General features: G+C 42.5%; 2 protein-coding genes across 19 annotated transcripts in view; one reads left to right on the top strand and one right to left on the bottom strand.

Moving 5' to 3' along the window:
• The window catches only part of CLCN3 (chloride voltage-gated channel 3), a 77,146-nt gene extending 73,433 nt beyond the window's left edge, over nt 1–3,713 (bottom strand). The window contains exon 1 of one of the 3 annotated variants that reach the window (XM_075421711.1): nt 3,520–3,713. The gene's annotated coding sequence lies outside the window, so the exon portion shown is untranslated. Of the gene's footprint in view, nt 1–3,171; nt 3,308–3,519 lie in introns of those variants that run through there. The other 2 variants (XM_075421710.1, XM_075421713.1) reach the window with 2 other exon arrangements.
• The window catches only part of NEK1 (NIMA related kinase 1), a 51,059-nt gene continuing 34,982 nt past the window's right edge, over nt 3,441–19,517 (top strand). For 6 of the 16 annotated variants that reach the window (XM_075421708.1, XM_075421702.1, XM_075421707.1 and 3 more), the window contains exons 1-10: nt 3,441–3,973; nt 6,073–6,227; nt 6,304–6,400; nt 8,450–8,547; nt 10,092–10,175; nt 10,626–10,693; nt 10,812–10,898; nt 13,029–13,083; nt 14,362–14,562; nt 18,695–18,755. In XM_075421708.1, the coding sequence (XP_075277823.1) occupies nt 6,111–6,227; nt 6,304–6,400; nt 8,450–8,547; nt 10,092–10,175; nt 10,626–10,693; nt 10,812–10,898; nt 13,029–13,083; nt 14,362–14,562; nt 18,695–18,755 (868 nt within the window). In that variant the 5' untranslated portion in view covers nt 3,441–3,973; nt 6,073–6,110. Of the gene's footprint in view, nt 3,974–4,209; nt 5,075–5,833; nt 5,960–6,072; nt 6,228–6,303; nt 6,401–8,449; nt 8,548–10,091; nt 10,176–10,625; nt 10,694–10,811; nt 10,899–13,028; nt 13,084–14,361; nt 14,563–18,694; nt 18,756–19,517 lie in introns of those variants that run through there. The other 10 variants (XM_075421706.1, XM_075421701.1, XM_075421692.1 and 7 more) reach the window with 8 other exon arrangements.

Here is a 19,517-nt window from a genome sequence, read left to right as displayed (position 1 = left end):
ATTCATTTCCAGGAGTACATATCCAACATTACCTACTACTCAACACAAATAACTAAGCATGCTCCAGATGTAAACAGATTTACAACTATTTTAACAGCTTTGTCTAGAACACTTTCTATTATGCATGAAGCCCAGGAACTACTTTGTCAACTCTCTTCTCTCTGCTAATAACAGCCAGTATGAGTTCATTAAGTGTACCCACTGTCTCAACGGTTTATGCTGATTTTTCAGTTTCTATCTTTTTAAAGCAGAGCACGTCCCACCAAACATTACCTTTACAATCTCTTTAAAACCCTCTTATCAGAATCAATTGAAACATTATTCTCTCAGATGATTTTACAAGGGTTTCCAAAACTAAAAAACAAGTTGCAAGTTAAACAGCTATCAAACTTTGTAATTCCTAACTTTCTAATATTCTGAGCACGTTCAGTTTCCAAAGCCTGGCATATAAACAAGCACAATGTAGCAGTGCCTGGAGCTGCACACCTCATTCGTGAGCACAGGCAAAAAGACGGCCTGACACCTGAACAGGTGTCTAGGAAGAGCTGTTCAGCCAACACAGAACCTGCACTTTCAGGTTATGACACACACAGCACAGAATTGGGAACTTGCTCTCGGAGCACCCAGGTATAAAGTTGAAATCTTAGTTTGGGGAAAATGAGCAGGGAGGGTGTATAAGCAGTTTTGCGCACACGATCGCTGCCAGTGGTGACCACCTGCAGAGGTAACTGGGCTACTGCTGCTGCCACAGCGGTGCCAAAGCAAGAAGTTTGGGAACATGCAACCTGGAGTCTGAGAATTAGGGAATGAACTCTTCAAACAACTCAAACTGGCGCTACTGCTTCTGGCACAAATCTCTCCAATAGTAGAGCTTCTATTCCACTTTTCTATTATGACCAAGTTAAAAATATCCCTACTGCGAAATTATTATAAGATTTTACCCTGAAAGCTTGACGTGCACAGTAACACCTATCCACATGCATATGAAATTATGAATGTTCCTAAAATGCCTTTTGCCAGGAACAGTTGTCCCAGTTTTCGCGCGCGCACACACACACACACACACACACACACACACACCCACCCCCCCCCCCCCCCCCACCCCAGAGCAAAGTGGAGTTTAAAAAAAGCCAAAGTGTACATTCAGTGAAGGGGAGAATATATATTATGCAACTAGACCCAGCTGTTCATGGAATAACCAGCGCACAGTGGGTTCTCACTTGCAGGTTACCGAACATCAGTTTGTGAAAAACATTAGGTGTGGAAGAGAGCACAAGAGGAAGTACAAAGATAATCGCGAGAGAAAAATGCAGACAAACTCATCAAGTGGCTCAGAGCAATGCAGTCATGAAGAGCAAAGACCAACAGCTTCAAGTGTCTTTCCCGGTCGAGGATTTGGATAGGCTTGTTCTTATTACAAGTCCATATTAAACAACAGAGAGAGAGAAGAGAGACACCCCAGGATTACTTTAACTTGCAAGCACACACCACAGGGAGAGCAGTGGTATTCTAAACCACTCACAGACAGGATACTGCAAAGATTTGGGCAAAGACAGCCTTGGGAATCATAGAACAAGGAAAACATATTTTTACAAATATTGCAATGCACACTGTGCATGACAGCTACTATTGTCAGGCAAAGAATTTTTAGGAGTGACGTACCAATACTAAGTAGAAGCAAAGGAGAAACAAGCTCCATTTTTCTGGGCACTATATACCTTTTAATTTCACAGGTGTTGCAGACAGATGCAAAGTCATTTTGTTTCAAGCTGTGAATTTTGAGCTAGCTGCAGTTTTCCCACAGCAGAACTGCTTCCCATTTTGACAACTCAGAGTACTGAGCAGCAAGTTTACGTCTGTTTATCAATCAGAGAGACAAGACATCAAATGTAAAGCAGTTAGCCAGTGCAAGACTTCTATCTTAGAAAAAATGAGTGACAGTTGGTGAGTTCTCTAGGGGCTTATTTTGCTTATTTGTTTCCTGCAAAGCACGAATGATTTTTTTTTTTAATTTGACATTAGAGCATATTGAAGTTTCCTTAAACAGAGAAACAGTATTGATAGCTATCTGCTTTCAAATCTGTCATGCTAACACGTCCTTCATTCAAACAGCTGTTTTTGCAAAGAAGCATCTACGTTGCCAAGGGATACAGAACATAAAACCCTTCACAGGTCCACCAAGAAGAAAGGCCTCTGAAAGCAAAAGGTACCAACACATCTGATGCTTAAATTACCCATGAGCTTAATTTTTTTCACAAACTCTGCACCATAAACTTCAGAGGACCAGCAACCTCAGACAGGAGGTGCAAGTCCTAAAACCCAAATGATTACCATTTTGAAAAATCTTTCCCCAAAAAGTGTCTATTCTAACCCAGTTTAGCACCAGAGACATTTTTAATTTCCTTTTAAGGCCTTGATTTACCTAGTTCTGTACTTTAAAGTGTGACACAGCAATTTTTTTACCACTCAGCAGTGAACATGCTTTGCTGTCAGCACACAATTTCCCGCTGTCGCGCTCGCCGCTGTCCGCTTCAGGTGAGAATCTATAACTACTTGATTTACCATCAGCTCCACATTTTTGTTTAGGGAACGGAAGGGTTTTGGACCAGTGCGTGGGACAACACGCAAGAAACCAGGCAATCTTCGGGTTTAACCTCGCTGACCTGCACCCTCCTAATTCAGAGGCCCCAAGTCGAGCCCACCACCTCCTCCCTTGTGCCAGAGCAGCCCGGCCGACCGCACCCGTGGGCCAGCACGCAGCCAGCAACCGAAGCAGCGGGCACGCTCCCAGCGCTGTTCAGGCGGGGAGGCGGCCCCGGGCCCCCCGGCCCGCAGAGCCCCTCGGCTTTCCGTACGCGGGGGACGCCGGCGCCCGCTGAGGGGGCTGCCCGCCGCGTGCTCCCCCTCAGCACGGCCCTTCCTGCCCCGGAGGAGCCGTCAGGCGGCGGGCCCGCGAGGAGCCGCCGTTCCCGCCCCTTTCCCGGACGCGGGGCGAAGCGATCCCGCCGCCCTCGCCTCTCCTGCTCCCCTCGGCCCACCGCGCTCGGGACGGAGCCGCCGCCCGGCGGGCAGGAACGAGGGGCCCGCCCGCGGCCCGTCCCGTCACGTCGCGGCGCCGTGCCCGTGCCGCGGCCCTCCCGCCGCGGGGAGCAAGCCGAGCTCCGCCCCTACCTGTCCGGGTGGCGGCGCCGCCCGCTGCTCCCCGGGGAGGCGCTGGCTCATCCTCCCGCCGCGGCGGGGCGGGGTCGCGGAGACGCCGCGGACACCGGGCTCGGCACGCCCCCCCCCCCCCAACCCCGACGGTCGCTCCGCCGGCCAGCCCCGCCCCCCTCGGCCTGGAGGGAGGGAGAGGCGGGGCTTCCTCCCGCGCACGCGCCGCCGCTCGGCGCCTGCCCCGCGAGTCCGCGTCACCGCCGCTACTTCCGGTTCCCGCGGTCCGCCGCCGAGGCGGGTCCCCCTTCCCGCCAGTTAGGCGCGTGCCCGCGGAGGGGGGGCCGGGGCTCGGGTGTACCTCCGTACCGCGGGAGGCGGCCCGGTGCGTGAGGGCGGGCTGCGGGCCCCGGTCACGGCTCCGCGCTCCAGACCGGGGGGTAGGCGCGGCTGCCCGGGTACAGGAGGGGGCTCGATGCCTTGCAGCGCCGTTCGGCTGCTGGCTGAACCCAGGCGCGCCCCCGCCGCCGCGGGCTCCTCACAGTCGCGACAGACCTGTAGCTGCCGCGCGCGACTCGCTCCCGACACGCCAAAAAAACCACCGCGCGCCGCCGCCAGCCCGGAGCCCCGCCCCCGGCCGCCACGTGACCCCCGGCCGCCCGTTACCACGGTGAAGCGCCGCCGAACGCGGGAAGGGCGGTGAGGAGACCTTGCTGCCTCGCCCAATGGGAGCTGGGCCGCCGGGCGGGCCCGCCAGTAGAGGCTGAGGGGGCGGGCCCGCGGCGGGCGTGTGGCACGGTCGGGCGGCCGTGGCAGCGGGGAGGTATGGCGGGGCTGGGGGGAGGCGGGCGGCACCAGCAGCAGGCGCAGCCGCTGAGCTGGGCTGCTGGCGGGTTGCCTCAGTCGCTCTGGGGCTGAGGGTCCACGGCCGCGCCTCTCGCCCTGGTCATGCTGTGAGGGGGCCGCGGCCTGGTGGGGCCCGGCCGAGGAGCGCGGTCCGGCCCGGCTCCCGGCCCGCGGGCGTCTCCGGCCGCTTTCCGCCCGCCCGGTCGCGGCCTGGCCGTGCGGCCCGGGTTTGTCGCCTCGCCGTGTCGGCGCCCGGCGGTCGGTCGGGGTGTGACTTGTGCCCCGGCGCACGAGCGCGTCACTGAAGGATAAGCTGGCTTCTTGCCCAGGGCTTGAGAAGCCAACGCCCTGCCAGCGCCGGGATCCCTTCTCGAGACTCGTATTTCCCGAGCCGCGGGTGAAAAGAAGCCGTGTAACTCGTGCGAAATGACGTACCCTGTGTGACCGAACTGTGCCTGCTCGCCCACGGGCTGCTCGTTGATCGTTTGTATTCGCATAGAGCGGTGTGCAGTAGGAGCCCTGGACTGCGCCTGATGCAGCTGGTTTAGCTGTAGTACAGTGCAGCTTGTGTCGTAAACAAAGCAGGTATAGGAAGAGAACTTAGTAAAACTGTGTGAAGTTAAAGTTGTGTCGCACCTGCTATGTTTTATGATTGCCTAAAAGAGAATATTGGTGTTAATACTGACTCTTTTCTGTTTTTTTAGAGTTCAGCTTCACACTAAACTACCTTTCTGTACTTCAGGGCAAAAAAACCCCACCAAGATACTGCAGGCCTGTCATTTTCCCTTTTTTCTTTCCTGGTAGTTATCCTTAGTCCTGGTTGTTTTCCCGTCTCCTGTGTTGCAGAAAAGATTACGTCAGTTCTCTTGTCTTTTGTCTTACTATACTGATCAAGCTTATTTGTTTTAGTCTGCTTCTGTGGTATGGGTCCTTCATCTTTCTGAGACTCTTTAGCAGCATCTGTGCATAGTAATCCGTGACAAAAAACACGATCCCAAATCGGGGAGAAGAGCCTTACCTGAGGTGTGTGTGAAGCACAGATCTAAGCAAATAGGGTCTCCTGTTGGAAGGAAGCCAGGTACTGCAAAGCAGAAATGCTGTTAATGCTCTCAAGTGGGGTTGGGTGCAGAAAAGCGTAGGAATGTTTTGTCTTTTTTGGCTTACGGAATCTTGCTCAGGGTATGGAAGTTCTTTCTACTGTAGGAGAGATGACCTTTTACTTCACTGTGAATTTACTTTTATATTTATCACTTTGGTCTTTGTTTTCCCAATTCTCTTTGCTGTTCTGACACTTCTCTGTATTGCCGTACATTCCACATGCAGCTCACTAGTGTCTTATTTTTACTAAAGTTTTTTTTAATGTAGAACCTTGAACACCATCAACATTCAGCTGAGTAATCTGTTTACTCTTGAGAGGTAGTTGAAGTGGTCACATAGTATATTAAAAATACCAGTGTGCACCATTTTGTAATTTATTTTCTACGCAGCATAGAAAAATAAATTATCTAATTTTTCTATCAGAATTAAGGTCATGCCTTTTTATATTGAGTAATGATTCTCAGCATGATGGGGAGCTCTTGAATTCGGTCCATTGTTGGCTTCATTATAGTGACTAATTTCCAAAATACTGGATTTAGTGCTTCTTGAGAAACAACATGTAGGAAACTTTTCCCCCCGCTTGTATCGTGGTTCTTCAAAGTAAAGTTGAATGAAAGTTTGTTAACTGGGTGCTGCAGCTCTATAAGATGTTTTTGTGCTAGCCAAATTGGAAGTTATGGCACTGACTACTTGCATTATTTAAAGGTAAAACATATCCTTTTTTTATACTGTCTGTCAGGATGAAAGATTAAACTGGTTTTAGCAGTGCAGACCTTTTTCTACACCAAATGAGCCAACTGTACCAAGACAGAATCGAGACTAAATGTAGATGATCTGCAGAAATGCTACAAAGCATGTGATGCAAGTGAGGAGACAAATAGATTGACATTTTGAGTAAAAAAAAAAAAAAGAAACATGACCTCGCAGGCTAGATGACTAGCTATGGCTAACTAAATCTGTTTTGTGGTTTTTTGCTAGTACTAGTACTGGAGTAAGGCTGCATTAAGAAGATAACTATGGATAGATATATTAAAGTGCGAAAGATTGGAGAAGGATCCTTTGGGAAAGCAATTCTTGTCAAAGCTAAAGAGAATGGCCAACATTATGTTATTAAAGAAATAAACATCTCTAAGGTGAGTGATTACTATTAATTACCGATCCATTCTATTTGTATTCCTGTTCTCAAAAATTATTATTTTCCTTTTAAAGATGTCAAATAAGGAGAGAGAAGAATCAAGGAGAGAAGTTGCTGTATTGGCTAACATGAAACATCCGAATATTGTCTTGTATAGAGAGTCATTTGAAGGTAAGATAGATGAATGCAATAGAACCTGAAACAGTGATAGTAAGTGACTGTCTATGCACTACTTATTCAACGTAATTTACAAGTCAGCATGTTTCCTCTCTTTAAGCACACTTTTTCATACTTGTATTGCTTGCTTCAGTTCTTTTTTGGCTGTATTTTTTTCACAATTCTCCTGCACATTTAAAAAATAATAGGAATTTTTTTAACAAGTGCAACAAATAAATAAAAATATTCATGTGTCTTCCTTACATTCATTGATTTTGGTTGATGCTTAAGTGAAAGGGTTGTGCTCTCGTTTCTCCAGAGTTTAAGTCTCCTTGAATACTTGTGTATACCCCAACAACTTGAATGCTTGTGCAGGTTAGGTATGAGTATGGTCTAAATTAGAGTGTTGATAACCTAGCAAGAGCAATTTTGTCTCAAAGTCTGTTGTCTTAAAATGCAGTCTTTAGTAATGACAATCATACTGTTGCTTTCAGAGCTGGAAGAATAGATGGTACTGTTTACTTCATCAAGCTATGAAGGAAGGAGAAATGTTATTCCACATTATTTTCACAGTGAATGTCTTGGGAGATAAGCAGAACAGATAAAAGTTTCCAAGAGCCTATCATAAAGTACTATTAAAAAAACCTAAATATTATTTGAGATGCTGTTTAGGAATGCTGCTCTTTTCTCCTTTCCTTCCCTTCTGCTGACTTTCTTATGTCTTTTGATTGGGGGCTTTTATTTTTTTTCTATTAAGTTATAATTTTGTGCCATAGTCATATTGCACAGCCATGGTCTTCTGATTCACAAATCCACACTTCTGTCCTCTCTGTAATAGAGGCCTTTTCTTTAAGACTGCTTTTTTCTTTTCTCTTCTTAGAAGGTACATCCCGTAATCTGTAGTTCATGAGACTTCGTGTTGCATCTTTATTGTTAAAGCACATTGACTTTGAACATACTGATTTGGTTTATAAAAGATAATTATTTCGGCAACAGGTCTGCCAGAAATCCAGACTCCTAGCATCATCTTTTAAAATAATACTGATTATAAAGCTAAACCAAAACACGTAAGCACAAAAGAATGATGTTTTGAAAGACAGACTTCAGAAGCATTCTGTGGAAGTGAAATTTGAACAACTTAAAAGATTTAGTGAAGTTTGACTGTATTTAGAGTTTTTAAGTGCTATGACTAACTCTTTCGTAAAATAAGAGTTTTTCTTTTGAGCTCTATGTGATTGATTTTATGCATTTATTCAGCTTTTCTCAAAATCATCCCTAATATGTGAGTAGTGTAGTTCTTGAGGTTTTAGTAACTTGCAGTTTGCTTCTGCCTAATCTCTTTTTGCATCAGTAACTGGAAAAGATTGCGTTGCGGAACAAAACTGTAACTTTGTGTGAAATATATTATATGTGTTCATACTGCCTAGTAGAAACTTGCATAGAATTTTTGGAAGTCTCCCCAAATTTCTTTCAAAAATGAGAAAATAAGTGTTTACATCTGTCATTGTCTGCTGGAAGTTTCATTATTGTTCTTTAGTCTCTGAAATGAACCGTGTGTCTGGTATGAGAGCTGGAGATTGTCACTTTCTTGCACTTAGTGCAAGTAATACGTTGTCCAGGTAAAACTCCGAGAACTAGGCGAATAGAGGCAACTGGCTCAATTAGAACTTAAGATCTCTATTTTTAGGGTAGGGGGTCTATAGCATGTTTCAAAGCATGTTGAAGAATGGTGTTATATCGCATTGATAAAGTGACCTGTAATTTCGTAGTGGTTTCGAACCCCACTTTGGGGCATTTGTTCAGCAGATGCCATTTTTTTCTTTCCATTTCAAAATAGTCCGATGTTACTAGAAATGGGAAACTTATGTTGTGAAACTCTAAATAATATAAGCATTTTTGCTGGACATTTGAAAAAGGGACTAATAGATGGTATGTGAAGCTGCACGTGAAGAGGTGGAGGTTTTTTTTGTTGCTTTTTCTGTGACTGCAATGAAGATAGTCAGAAAGTTATGTTGAAGATGGGTCGTTTTTTCTTTTTGAAATACTTTGTGTTTTGTTTTACAGAGAATGGCTGTCTGTACATAGTGATGAATTACTGTGAAGGAGGCGACCTGTTTAAAAAAATAAATGCTCAGAAAGGAATCTTGTTCTCTGAAGATCAGGTAACAGCAAACTGTTGCTGTAGTGCTTTGGTGCATGATACTTTTTCATGAGTTGTAAATTATTTTGGTTCTGTTTGGTAGTTATGGTTGCTTAATCTAAAAGGAGGTTCTCAAATTGTGATTCTCGTTGCCGTGAGTCACAGTAGTATCTTTAAAAAAAAAAAAAGTAACTGGAATTCCTGGATATCTTAATTGGGTTTTGTCTGTATGTGTAAGATGCTTTAAAAAAAGTTGGATCTCTTGCAAAGTAAACCAAATCTGAGAAATGAAAAATACTGAAGGACAACACGAGTATTTTTAAGCCTTTGGAATTGCTACCTTTTTTTAAAGATAGAGTGGCAGAGGATTTTTGGTTGGTAATACTGATTTTCATTTCTCAGAAGGATAAAATAACATACTTTGTAAATATAGTAATATGAAAGAAAGCAATATGAAGTTTACCTAATTCAGAAGTTTGTTTCTGTTAGAAAAAAATTAATATTATATTGGAAGCATACTGGCAGATTTTCTTTTTCCATTGTACTGGTTATGAAGTCATTTGTACTGTGGGAGAATCTGGAATAAAGAAGAGGATTTTATATACAGATTTGAATAAATTAAGTTAAAATAGATTATGTAGGATGCATTTTTTTTGTTAGAACTGATGTATGTTTCCTTGTTTATAATTTGTTTCTGTGCTTTTGTGTCTGCATCCAGTATAATCTCAATTTACCTGTGGTTGGAAAGGCTTAGTAGTGTATTAGATCTATTGATGGTGTTTAGAATAGGGCAATCATGAAATTTCTTGGATGTAATTTGTAAAACTTTTCGTTTTTCTAATTTGGTCTCAATTTTACCAGAAGAATTTACAATGGAAAAGTGACAATTGCACCTTGCATTATACTGTGATTTTGGCATGTATGTACCTCGAAGGTGGGAGTGTGAAACCACTATTCACATGGAAAAGTTCTTGTCATTATTCACTTCTTGTATTGTGATTTTTACAAATTTACAAAAAAAATTGGTTCGTTGGCTTGTTTGTAATCTTCTAGTTATATGTTGATTGTTGCTTTTCTCATTTAAATCTGCTTTGTACTATTTTTCTTTTTAAGGTAAAATACATAAAATTATTAGATGATAAAATAAGAGTTTCTGTAAACATCAGTATGGCTGTTTAGAACTGTTGGTTGACTGAGTGACTGCAAGAAGACTTCTACTGGTTACAGAAATAGTACAATCTCTAAGATCCAAGTTCTGTGTCTTACACATTTTAGCCAATCAAATTCACATTGCATACTTCTTTTAGCTTTATAATATGTAATGAAGCTAGTAGTCTCAGGCTTAATATCTAATTTGGGTAATGGGCATCTTTCATTAATAAGTTTGCATTATAGTGATGGTACTCTTATGTTTTTAATTACTGGTTGGTATAAATGAAGACAGGTTTGTGGGAAGAGTGTAAAATCTTGAGTTAAAATTATAAAAATGGTTTGATAATATCTTCAGTTACGTCACTGGGGAAGCTTTCAGGTAAATGAAGATGTTGCATTTTCTTTTATGCATAGATTCTGGATTGGTTTGTACAAATCTGTTTAGCGCTAAAACACATACATGATAGAAAGATCTTGCATCGGGACATAAAGTCACAGGTATGTAAGTAATTATTTTTTAACTGAATTTACTTCCAAAGTGATTACGTTCATGTCTTGCTACTGTAAATTGGAAAATTATGGAAAATAGTCTTTTTACATAAACACCTCTGATACCGGGAACACTTCATCAGAATTGTCTGGAAGAGGTTTATTTGATATTTGTACAAACAGATGAGACTGTTTGGTGAAGCTACATGAGTATCACTCATGTTTTTATGTGTAGGAACAGGAAAGGTTATGTTTTAGAATGTGTGATAGCATTCAATTTTGATGAAGTAGGACTAGAATAAGTCTAGTGTTTCATAGGAGTCAATAACACTACGGCTAGTGAATTTAGGGTGATTGAATAGTAGAAAACTTTGTTCTTCCCAAAACATGTTGAGAACAAAAAGAGTGCGAGTGTATGAATGTTTTAATTAACAGACTTCTTAAAATTTCTATATCAAGAATATATTTTTAACCAAAGATGGAACAATACAGCTGGGAGACTTTGGGATTGCCAGAATTCTTAACAGGTAACTCCTTTTTTTAATGCTATTTTCTTTGACTTAATCTAAATCACTTTGATCTAGGAAAACAGTCTGCACTTCATGTGAATTAACTAGTTCACATTCATTCTTATTTTTTCCTTAGTACTGCCGAGTTAACTCGCACTTGCATAGGAACGCCATACTATTTGTCGCCTGAAATATGTCAGAACAAACCTTACAACAATAAAAGGTACTGATAAGCATTTTATTAATCATTTTTGGTAAGGAGTGAGTTCTTTAGAAATCTGAAGCTGTTCTCTCAGATGATGGTGAACATCTGTTAGTTCATCTCTTACCCGAGAAGGTACTGAGTCTCACTGTGCAAGTGGGACCTCAGTAGGTCTGTGCAATACAAAGCAATGTGATGCAGAAATGACGTAGCTTAATGCTCCGAGTTCTAGTTCTGTGTTCTTAATTACGCCTCTACCTTTGCCTATCTTCACACTAGTTGTACTGCCTTAATTTATGCAATATGAATGTGAAACCACGTTAAGGGTGAAGTCACAAACACAGTAATTGGATTCTCTAAGCGCATGCATAGATAGGTGGCTCAGCATGCTTCAGATAATAAAGTCATACAGATACTTTGCTTATACATTTGCTGTCCTGGCAGTAGGCTGTATCTGGTAGCAGCGTACCTAATGTAATTAACGTGGTCATCTGCCCTAGTGAGGCCACATATGGAGTATTGTGCGCAGTTCTGGGCTCCCCACTTCAAGAAAGACCAGGAATGACTGGAGAGAGTCCAGCGGAGGGCTACAAAGATGATGAGGGGACTGGAGCATCTCTCCTAGGAGGAAAGGCTGAGGGAGCTGGGCTTGTTTAGCCTGAAGAAGAGAAGACTGAGGGAGGATCTTATGAATATCTCAAGGGTGGGTGTCAGGAGGATGGGACCACACTCTTTTTAGTGGTGCCCAGCAAACAGGACAAGGGGCAAAGGGCACAAACTTTTGAAGCATAGGAAGTTCCAGTTGAACATGAGGAAGAACTTCTTCACTCTCAGGGTGATGGAGCCCTGGAACAGGCTGCCTAGAGAGGTTGTGGAGTCTCCTTCTCTGGAGATATTCAAGACCTGCCTGGACACAGTCCTGTGCAGCCTGCTGTAGGTGACCCTGCTTTGGCAGGAAGGTTGGACGAGATGATCCCCGGAGGTCCTTTCCAACCCCTCCCATTCTGTGATTATCAAGTGTCATGGTTTAACCTGGCAGCTGGCCACTAGGACCAGACAGCCGCTCACTCACTACTCCCCTGCCCCCTGAGTGGGATGAGGAGAAGAATGGACAAAAAGTAAAACTTGTGAGTTGACACAAAGACAGTTTAGTGAGACATCAGAAGAAGGAATAATTATAAAGAATATGCAAAACAAGTGATACACCATACAAATTCTCACCGCCCAACAACTGATGATGCAGCCTGTCCCTGAGCAGCAATCACAGATCTCATGGATCCCTGCCCCCTGGACAACCTCGATTTATAAACTCGGCATGATGTCCATGGTATGGAATAATTCCACTGGCCAGCCTGGGCTAGCTGCCTGGCTGTGCTCCCTCCCAGCTCCCGCACACCTGCTCATTAGCTGAACATGGGAAACTGGAAGAGGTCCTTGATTTCTTAGCAACAACTAAAACATCAGCATATTATCAACATTCTTCTGCTAAATTCAAAACACAGTAGATACTGGGAGGAAAATTAACTCTATCCCAGCCAAAACCAGGACATCAAGTTAGTCTTACGCTTCACTAAGCTGCTGCATCCATTGTTGTGAGTGCCTCATACTAATTTCAATTGGTTTCTTGAAAGATAAAAAGTATTACAGTTCCCTGTCCCTTAATTTCTCTTGGATGGGATTTATTATTCAATGGTATCCTAACCATATTCTGTAATCCTCTAGGGATTACAGAGGGCAAGTTAAGTCAATGTTCAACAGAGTAAATTGACTTTAAGAATTGTACTTGCTGAAGTGGATGTTGGTTTTTGTTTGTTTTTTTTTCTTTAATTCAAAGACCTCAGGAAAATGTATACATTTAAAGAAAAAAAGCCTTTGTCCATATTTTGGCTAATTTTTCCAATTGGGGTGGTTCAGATGAAAAGGTCTAAATAAAATCCGGAGTCAAAATAACCCTATCGGATTTTCAGGTTGACCTTATTTTTAGTTGAAATTATTTTTTTGTGTGTGTGTTTGGAGGGGTGGGAGATAGAAAGGAGTTTTTACATACTCAAAATACAACCTTTTCCTTTTCAAAGATAGACTTCACAGACGTAAGTCACTTGGCGATGTTACACCTAGAACTAATTCTTAAGTATGGTCTCTTTCATTTAGTGATATCTGGGCCCTTGGTTGTGTTCTGTATGAAATGTGCACACTTAAACATGCGGTGAGTAGAAACTTGTTTCTTTAAAGGAGTGATGGATTCAAACAGGGATTTTTCGTGTTGTTACGCAAATGTGTTTCAGTTGATGAAAGGCTTTCATGGTAACTGTTTAAAATTCCCTTCAACGTTTTAATCTCCTCTTCCTATACTGAGCAATGTTTTCCGTCTGTGTTTTGGTTCATGCCAATCTCTCTAGAAGTCTTAGCACTGTGTATTTTGTTTTCAGTGTAGGTTTGTAATGAACGGTATTAGCTGAAAAAATTATTAGGTGCTTTAACAAATGATACTGTGAATAGCGTTCCTTTCTTCCCCAAAACTTTACAATTTCATTGAAAGTCTGAATTTGGACTGTCAGCTTGTGTGCAGGTGGATAAATACATTTCTGCTTAGAACATGAATAGTTCTTAGAAAAAACTGGTAAGGTGAAGGAGTTGCCTTACTTTTTGTGTGTATGTGTGTTGTTTTGAAGACTATGTCTTTATCATCTGTTTTCCATTTAGGAAGGGGAAAAAAACATTTTTTCGGTCTTGTTTTCATTGTGGGTTTTTGAGTTCTTTGTTGTTTTTTTTTCTAATAGCTATTTTTATTAAACAATAAAAGATGAAAATGTGAAAATCAGAAGAAAAATTTCAGAGGATAAGGATTTAATTTTATTTCAAGCTTTTGTAATTTCTTATTGGTCTTTTCTGTGGAAGCAATGCTGACAATGTTGCCTTTTTGAGAGTTGATGGCAACAGGTTGTTCTCTCTGAGCTGGGTGATATGTACTGTTTTCTTTTTATTGTACAAAGGAACTGAAATAGTGCTCCTGCTTCCTGAGCTGAAGCTGAGGTCTAAGCATTCCTTTGCATTTTACACTGAATGAGTGTGAATGCTTTACATTCTTTCATTTGAAGCGTGGCTTCCCTAAAAGGGGCAGAAGGCATGTGATGGTTGAAAGAGTTTTGGAGAGAACATCAAGCAGATAATTATATAATTACTTTATCCTTAATTGTATATCTTTGTCAGTCTTGATCTGGAGGGAAATAATTGTTTGTTAGGAAAGTTTATATCTCTATAGTATGAAATGTCTGTATGAGGATGTATTTATGATCAGAATACTTGGCAGCAGATTATTTTAAACTGCTGATGTAAACTGTTGATGGCCTTGAAAATCTGGTTTTGTTTGTTGACGCAAAGGGAGATGTGTTGGTTTTTTGTTTTCCCCTTCATCTTTATATGCAGCCTTACATGTGGACAGACAGTAATAGATAGTAACTGTTTTCTTTCTTGTGTGACACAGTTTGAAGCTGGTAACATGAAGAACTTGGTACTCAAGATAATCTCTGGACGTTTCCCTCCTGTTTCTGTGCATTACTCCTATGATCTACGTAATCTGCTGTCACAGTTATTTAAAAGGAATCCTAAGAATAGACCCTCAGTAAACTCCATATTGGAGACGAACTTTATAGCGAAACGGGTTGAAAAATTTCTCACACCACAGGTATGGAGTTAGTTTTTATTCTAATTTTGCTAAAAACATCATAGGACTTTTCTTTTTCTTTATTCTAATGTTAATATAGAACACAAGACATTGGACTAATGGGATTCCCTAGAGCTTTTATGGAGACACTTTCAGTCTTGGAAGAAAAGAGTATTACTATGAACTGTAAAGAAAAATCTCAAATTACTAAAGTATTTTGTAGTTTCCACAAACAAATTTAAATTGGCAATTTTTTAAGTGCATTAGTTTGTGTGTTTTCCTATATAACGAGGAATTAGGAGTGAGATGTTGGTTTGTTTAGATATGTATTTTTTCATAAAATAATACTGTTGATGACTTCAGCATCACTGCTTTATTGTAATTTCTTCAATCCATTTTTTGTTTGGAATTTAGAATGATCTGAAAGCATGTTCTGTTAAATGTTGTGAAGTAAACTAATCTTTAAATTTCTTGATGTTTAAATGTATCACCTGTATATAATTTTGAAGCAGTTGCTCACTGTTCACAGAATCACAGAATGGTAGGGGTTGGAAGGGACCTCTGTGGGTCATCTAGTCCAACCCCCCTGCCAAAGCAGGGTCACCTACAGCAGGCTGCACAGGACCTTGTCCAGGCGGGTCTTGAATATCTCCAGAGAAGGAGACTCCACAACCTCCCTAGCCAGCCTGTTCCAGGGCTCCGTCACCCTCAGAGGGAAGAAGTTCCTCCTCATATTCAGACGGAACTTCCTGTGCCTCAGTTTGTGCCCATTGCCCCTTATCCTGTTGCTGGGCACCACTGAAAAGAGCTTGGCCCCATCCTCCTGACACTCACCCTTCAGATATTTATAAGCATTTATAAGGTCCCCTCGCAGCCTTCTCTTCTTCAGGCCGAACAAGCCCAGCTCCCTCAGCCTCTCCTCGTAGGAGAGATGCTCCGGTCCCCTCACCATCCTTGTAGCCCTCCGCTGGACTCTCTCCAGTACCTCTTCATCTTTCTTGAAGTGGGGAGCCCGGAACTGGACAGAGTACTGCAGATGAGGCCTCACTAGGGCAGTGTAGAGGGGAAGGAGAACCTCCCTCGACCTACTGGCCACACTCTTACTAATGCACCCTAGGATGCCATTGGCCTTCTTGGCAGCCAGGGCACACTGCTGGCTCATGGTTAACCTGTCGTCCACCAGGACACCCAGGTCCCTCTCCGCAGAGCTGCTCTCCAGCAGGTGCACCCCAAGCCTGTACTGGTGCATGAGGTTGTTCCTCCCCAGGTGCAGGACCCTGCATTTGCCTTTGTTGAACCTCATCAGGTTCCTCTCTGCCCAACTTTCCAGCCTGTCCAGGTCACACTGAATGGCAGCACAGCCTTCTGGTGTATCTACCACACCTCCCAGTTTGGTGTCATCAGCAAACTTGCTGAGGGTACATTCCAACTCTTCATCCAGGTCGTTGATGAAGAAGTTGAACAAGGCTGGGCCCAGTACTGACCCCTGGGGGACACCACTTGTTACCAGCCTCCAACTAGATTCAGCGCCGCTGATGACAACCCTCTGAGTTCTGCCATTCAGCCGTTCTCAATCCACCTCACCGACCACTCATCCAGCCCACACTTCCTGAGCTTCCCTAGGAGGATATTATGGGAGACAGTGTCGAAAGCCTTGCTGAAGTCGAGGTAGACAACATCCACGGCTCTCCCCTCATCTACCCAGCCAGTCATGCCATCGTAGAAAGCAATCAGATTGGTCAGGCATGATTTCCCCTTGGTGAATCCATGCTGACTACTCCTGATAACCTTCTTTTCCTCCACTTGCTTGTTGATGATCTCCAGGATAAGCTGCTCCATCACTTTTCCCGGGATGGAGGTGAGGCTGACCGGCCTGTAGTTCCCTGGGTCCTCCTTCTTGCCCTTTTTGAAGATTGGAGTGACATTGGCCTTTCTCCAGTCCTCGGGCACCTCTCCTGTCCTCCAGGTCCTCTCAAAGATGATGGAGAGTGGCTCAGCAATGACATCCGCCAGCTCCCTCAGCACTCGTGGGTGCATTCCATCGGGGCCCATGGATTTGTGGGTGTCCAGATCGCTTAAGCGATCCCTCACACAGTCCTCCTCGACCAAGGGAAAGTCGTCCTCTCTGCAGGCTTCTTCTCTTACCTCCGGGGTCTGGGATTCCTGAGGGCCTGCCTTGGCACTGAAGGCTGAAGCAAAGAAGGCATTCAGTAGCTCTGCCTTTTTGGCATCCTCCATCACCAGGACACCCGCCTCATTCAGCAGCGGCCCCACATTGTCCCTAGCCTTCCTTTTGCTGCTGATGTAGTTGAAGAAGCCCTTCTTTGTTGTTTTTGACATCCCTTGCCAGCTTCAATTCCAGGTGGGCTTTGGCCTTCCTCGTGGCATCCCTGCACGCTCTGACCACATTCCTGTATGTTCTGTTTAGAATCTGCTGATATCATTTCATGTCTGTTCGTGTTCTTTTAATATAACTCTAATCAAAAGAGATCAAGATTAACAAGTGAATAACAGTACTGATAAAAAGGTAAATAAATACAGACAGAGAAAGGATGTGGAGGAAATTAATGCAAATGGAGACCTCACTAATATAAAAAATTCTATTGGATTCTAACTCGCAACTAAAGGAATTTCACAAGAAGGCCATATGTAGTTGGAATTTCAATTGTATATGAAATAGACTTTAAACTAACAGTAGTTGAGGTTAAAGTCCCAAAGAAAGGTAAGATTCAGAAGTCTTTACACATAAGTTTGTTCTAACTTTTACAACAGTAATAGTTTGATCTGATTTTATTTCCGGTAGTTAGAATGGATATGAAATTTTTATTTGGAGTGAGGCAAAGTGTAATTAATAATAGACTACTATCAGATGATGGTACTAATTTGTCCTACATTGAGTATGAATACTTGCACACAGTTTTTCCAGCTGAGTCGCGAAGTCATGTTTGACTTAGAGATGCTACTTAATCTTAAAAGTAGCAAAAAAACCCCACACCCAGAAAGTGTGTTTTACTAAATGTGTCAATCACTGGTACATTCGTATTCAGCTGGAGGTGGTCATTCTGTGACACAGCTGTAATGCCTGTTTTCTTTCAGTTTCATCCATGGCTAATGCTGTTGTCCTCTGCCTTCCTTAGTCTAATCTTAAGAGATCTTCCATAATTGACATCTTCAACATGTTGCAATTATTGCTGAAATCCCGCTCTTACATGACAGGATATCAGTTTTCCAGTTTTGTTTAATTTTTAGTTTTCATAGTAAGTTTCAATAGAGTGGATCTAAATTAGTGTCAAAAAAAAAGGGGGCTTTTTAAAAGGTACTGGAGTCAGGTTTCTCTTCTGTCAGTAGCTGTGTTATCATGGAAACATCACACTTCAGTAGTTACAGCTTACTACTGTAATAAAAGCTTCAGAATCACTGAAACAATTAGTAGGAGACCATTTTCATGTGTGACTTCTTGCTTAGAGAATCTTTTTATGATGGGCTGTACAGGTTGAAAAGTTTCTCTGCCCTCGTGTGGAGAGTCCTAAGTTCTGCACTTTAGTTCTTGGGGGTTTTTTTGTTTTAACTCCTCAGCATCCATTGTAACTGACAGGTAGCCTCTAAGGCTCTTTTCCACGTTTTACTGTGCTAATTTGATATGCCTGACAGCACACCATATATGTTGTTCCTAGATATCCACATATGTAGTCATCTTCCCATCTTGAAAAGGATAGAGAAACTAAAAACTGCAAACACTTCTAAAGGACTATTTTTTTGACACAAGCTGTCTGAGCATTTGAAGTGAAATTTGGCAACTATACAGAAATCTAAAATAAACTATGCATAAAACTATGTTAATGTTCACATTAGCTTTCTTCTAGATTCTTGACTAACTCATAAATGAGGTAACATGCTACCCAGAAGATGGACTAAATTGCTTTTCAAAAATTATTTGAGTAGTTATGCCAATAATATTTGAAATTACTGAATCTAGCTTTCATATTAGTGTTAGCGATACTAGATTGCATATATAAAGTTGAGTATTCATTTAAATGTAAGTTACAGTAAATACTATTAGATTCTTACTAGGACTGGCATGCTTCTTTGAAAAGGCATTCTTTCTAGTTTCAGACATAAATACTGTTAGCTAATTGTTCAACTTTTTGTTTAGCTTATTGCAGAAGAATTCAATCACAAAATCTTCCAGAAGTTTGAACCACATGCTGCACCGGGTAAGTAAGCAGTAACGTGCTTTTGCTTTCAGCTCTGGCAAGATAGTGCATGTGGCTTTGTTCTTTTATTAGTTTTGGTGTGTTCTTATACCTGATTCTGGAAGTTCCAGGAAAAGAGAGGGAAACAGTTTTCCCCTCTGCCCTGGGGAGCTGGATGTGTGTAGGGCAGAAATGATGCAAGGATAAACTGTGGTCCTGGAATATTTCAGTTGTAATCAGAAATACCATTTCTTGTAAAAATGTGAGACGTTTTCATAGAGATTCCAGGATTAAGCCCTGACTTCAGCTCGAAGCAGATGAATTTCTGCTACTGGTAGCAAATTAGATCGTGGTTCACTTTGTCAAGGTGATCTTACCTTACTTCATTTTCCTGCATTATTTTACCCTTTTTTTACCCTAGATTTTCTTCCCCTTTCTTCATTTTATTTCCTTGTAATTACTTGAAGCTGTCACAAGTGCTTTGATGTCTTTTCAAAGTGTTACGTGTTTCACTGCCGTCCTGCTATTCCATAGTAAGAGCGCCCTGCTAGCACAGAATCAAATCCAAAATATTGGTGTATTTTCAGGAACTCTACAGGGAAAACAATAACCCTGAAGACCCTGAAGCTCTTTCAGAACTCATCTAAAGCTGACATTAGTGTTACAGGTTACAGTCCAGTGTAGTTAGTGGTGGGAGGCCTGTCTCTCCATTCCATTAGGAAAACCTTTCCCGGTGTGCATGACAACTGGATAATGAAGCATGGCAGCTGAAATAAGCTTCAA

Source organism: Opisthocomus hoazin, chromosome 5 (genome assembly GCF_030867145.1).
Source record: "Opisthocomus hoazin isolate bOpiHoa1 chromosome 5, bOpiHoa1.hap1, whole genome shotgun sequence".
Classification (NCBI taxonomy): Eukaryota; Metazoa; Chordata; class Aves; order Opisthocomiformes; family Opisthocomidae; genus Opisthocomus; species Opisthocomus hoazin.
The sequence above is the reverse complement of the archived record's forward strand: the minus strand, read 5'-3'. Positions and strand labels throughout refer to the sequence as shown.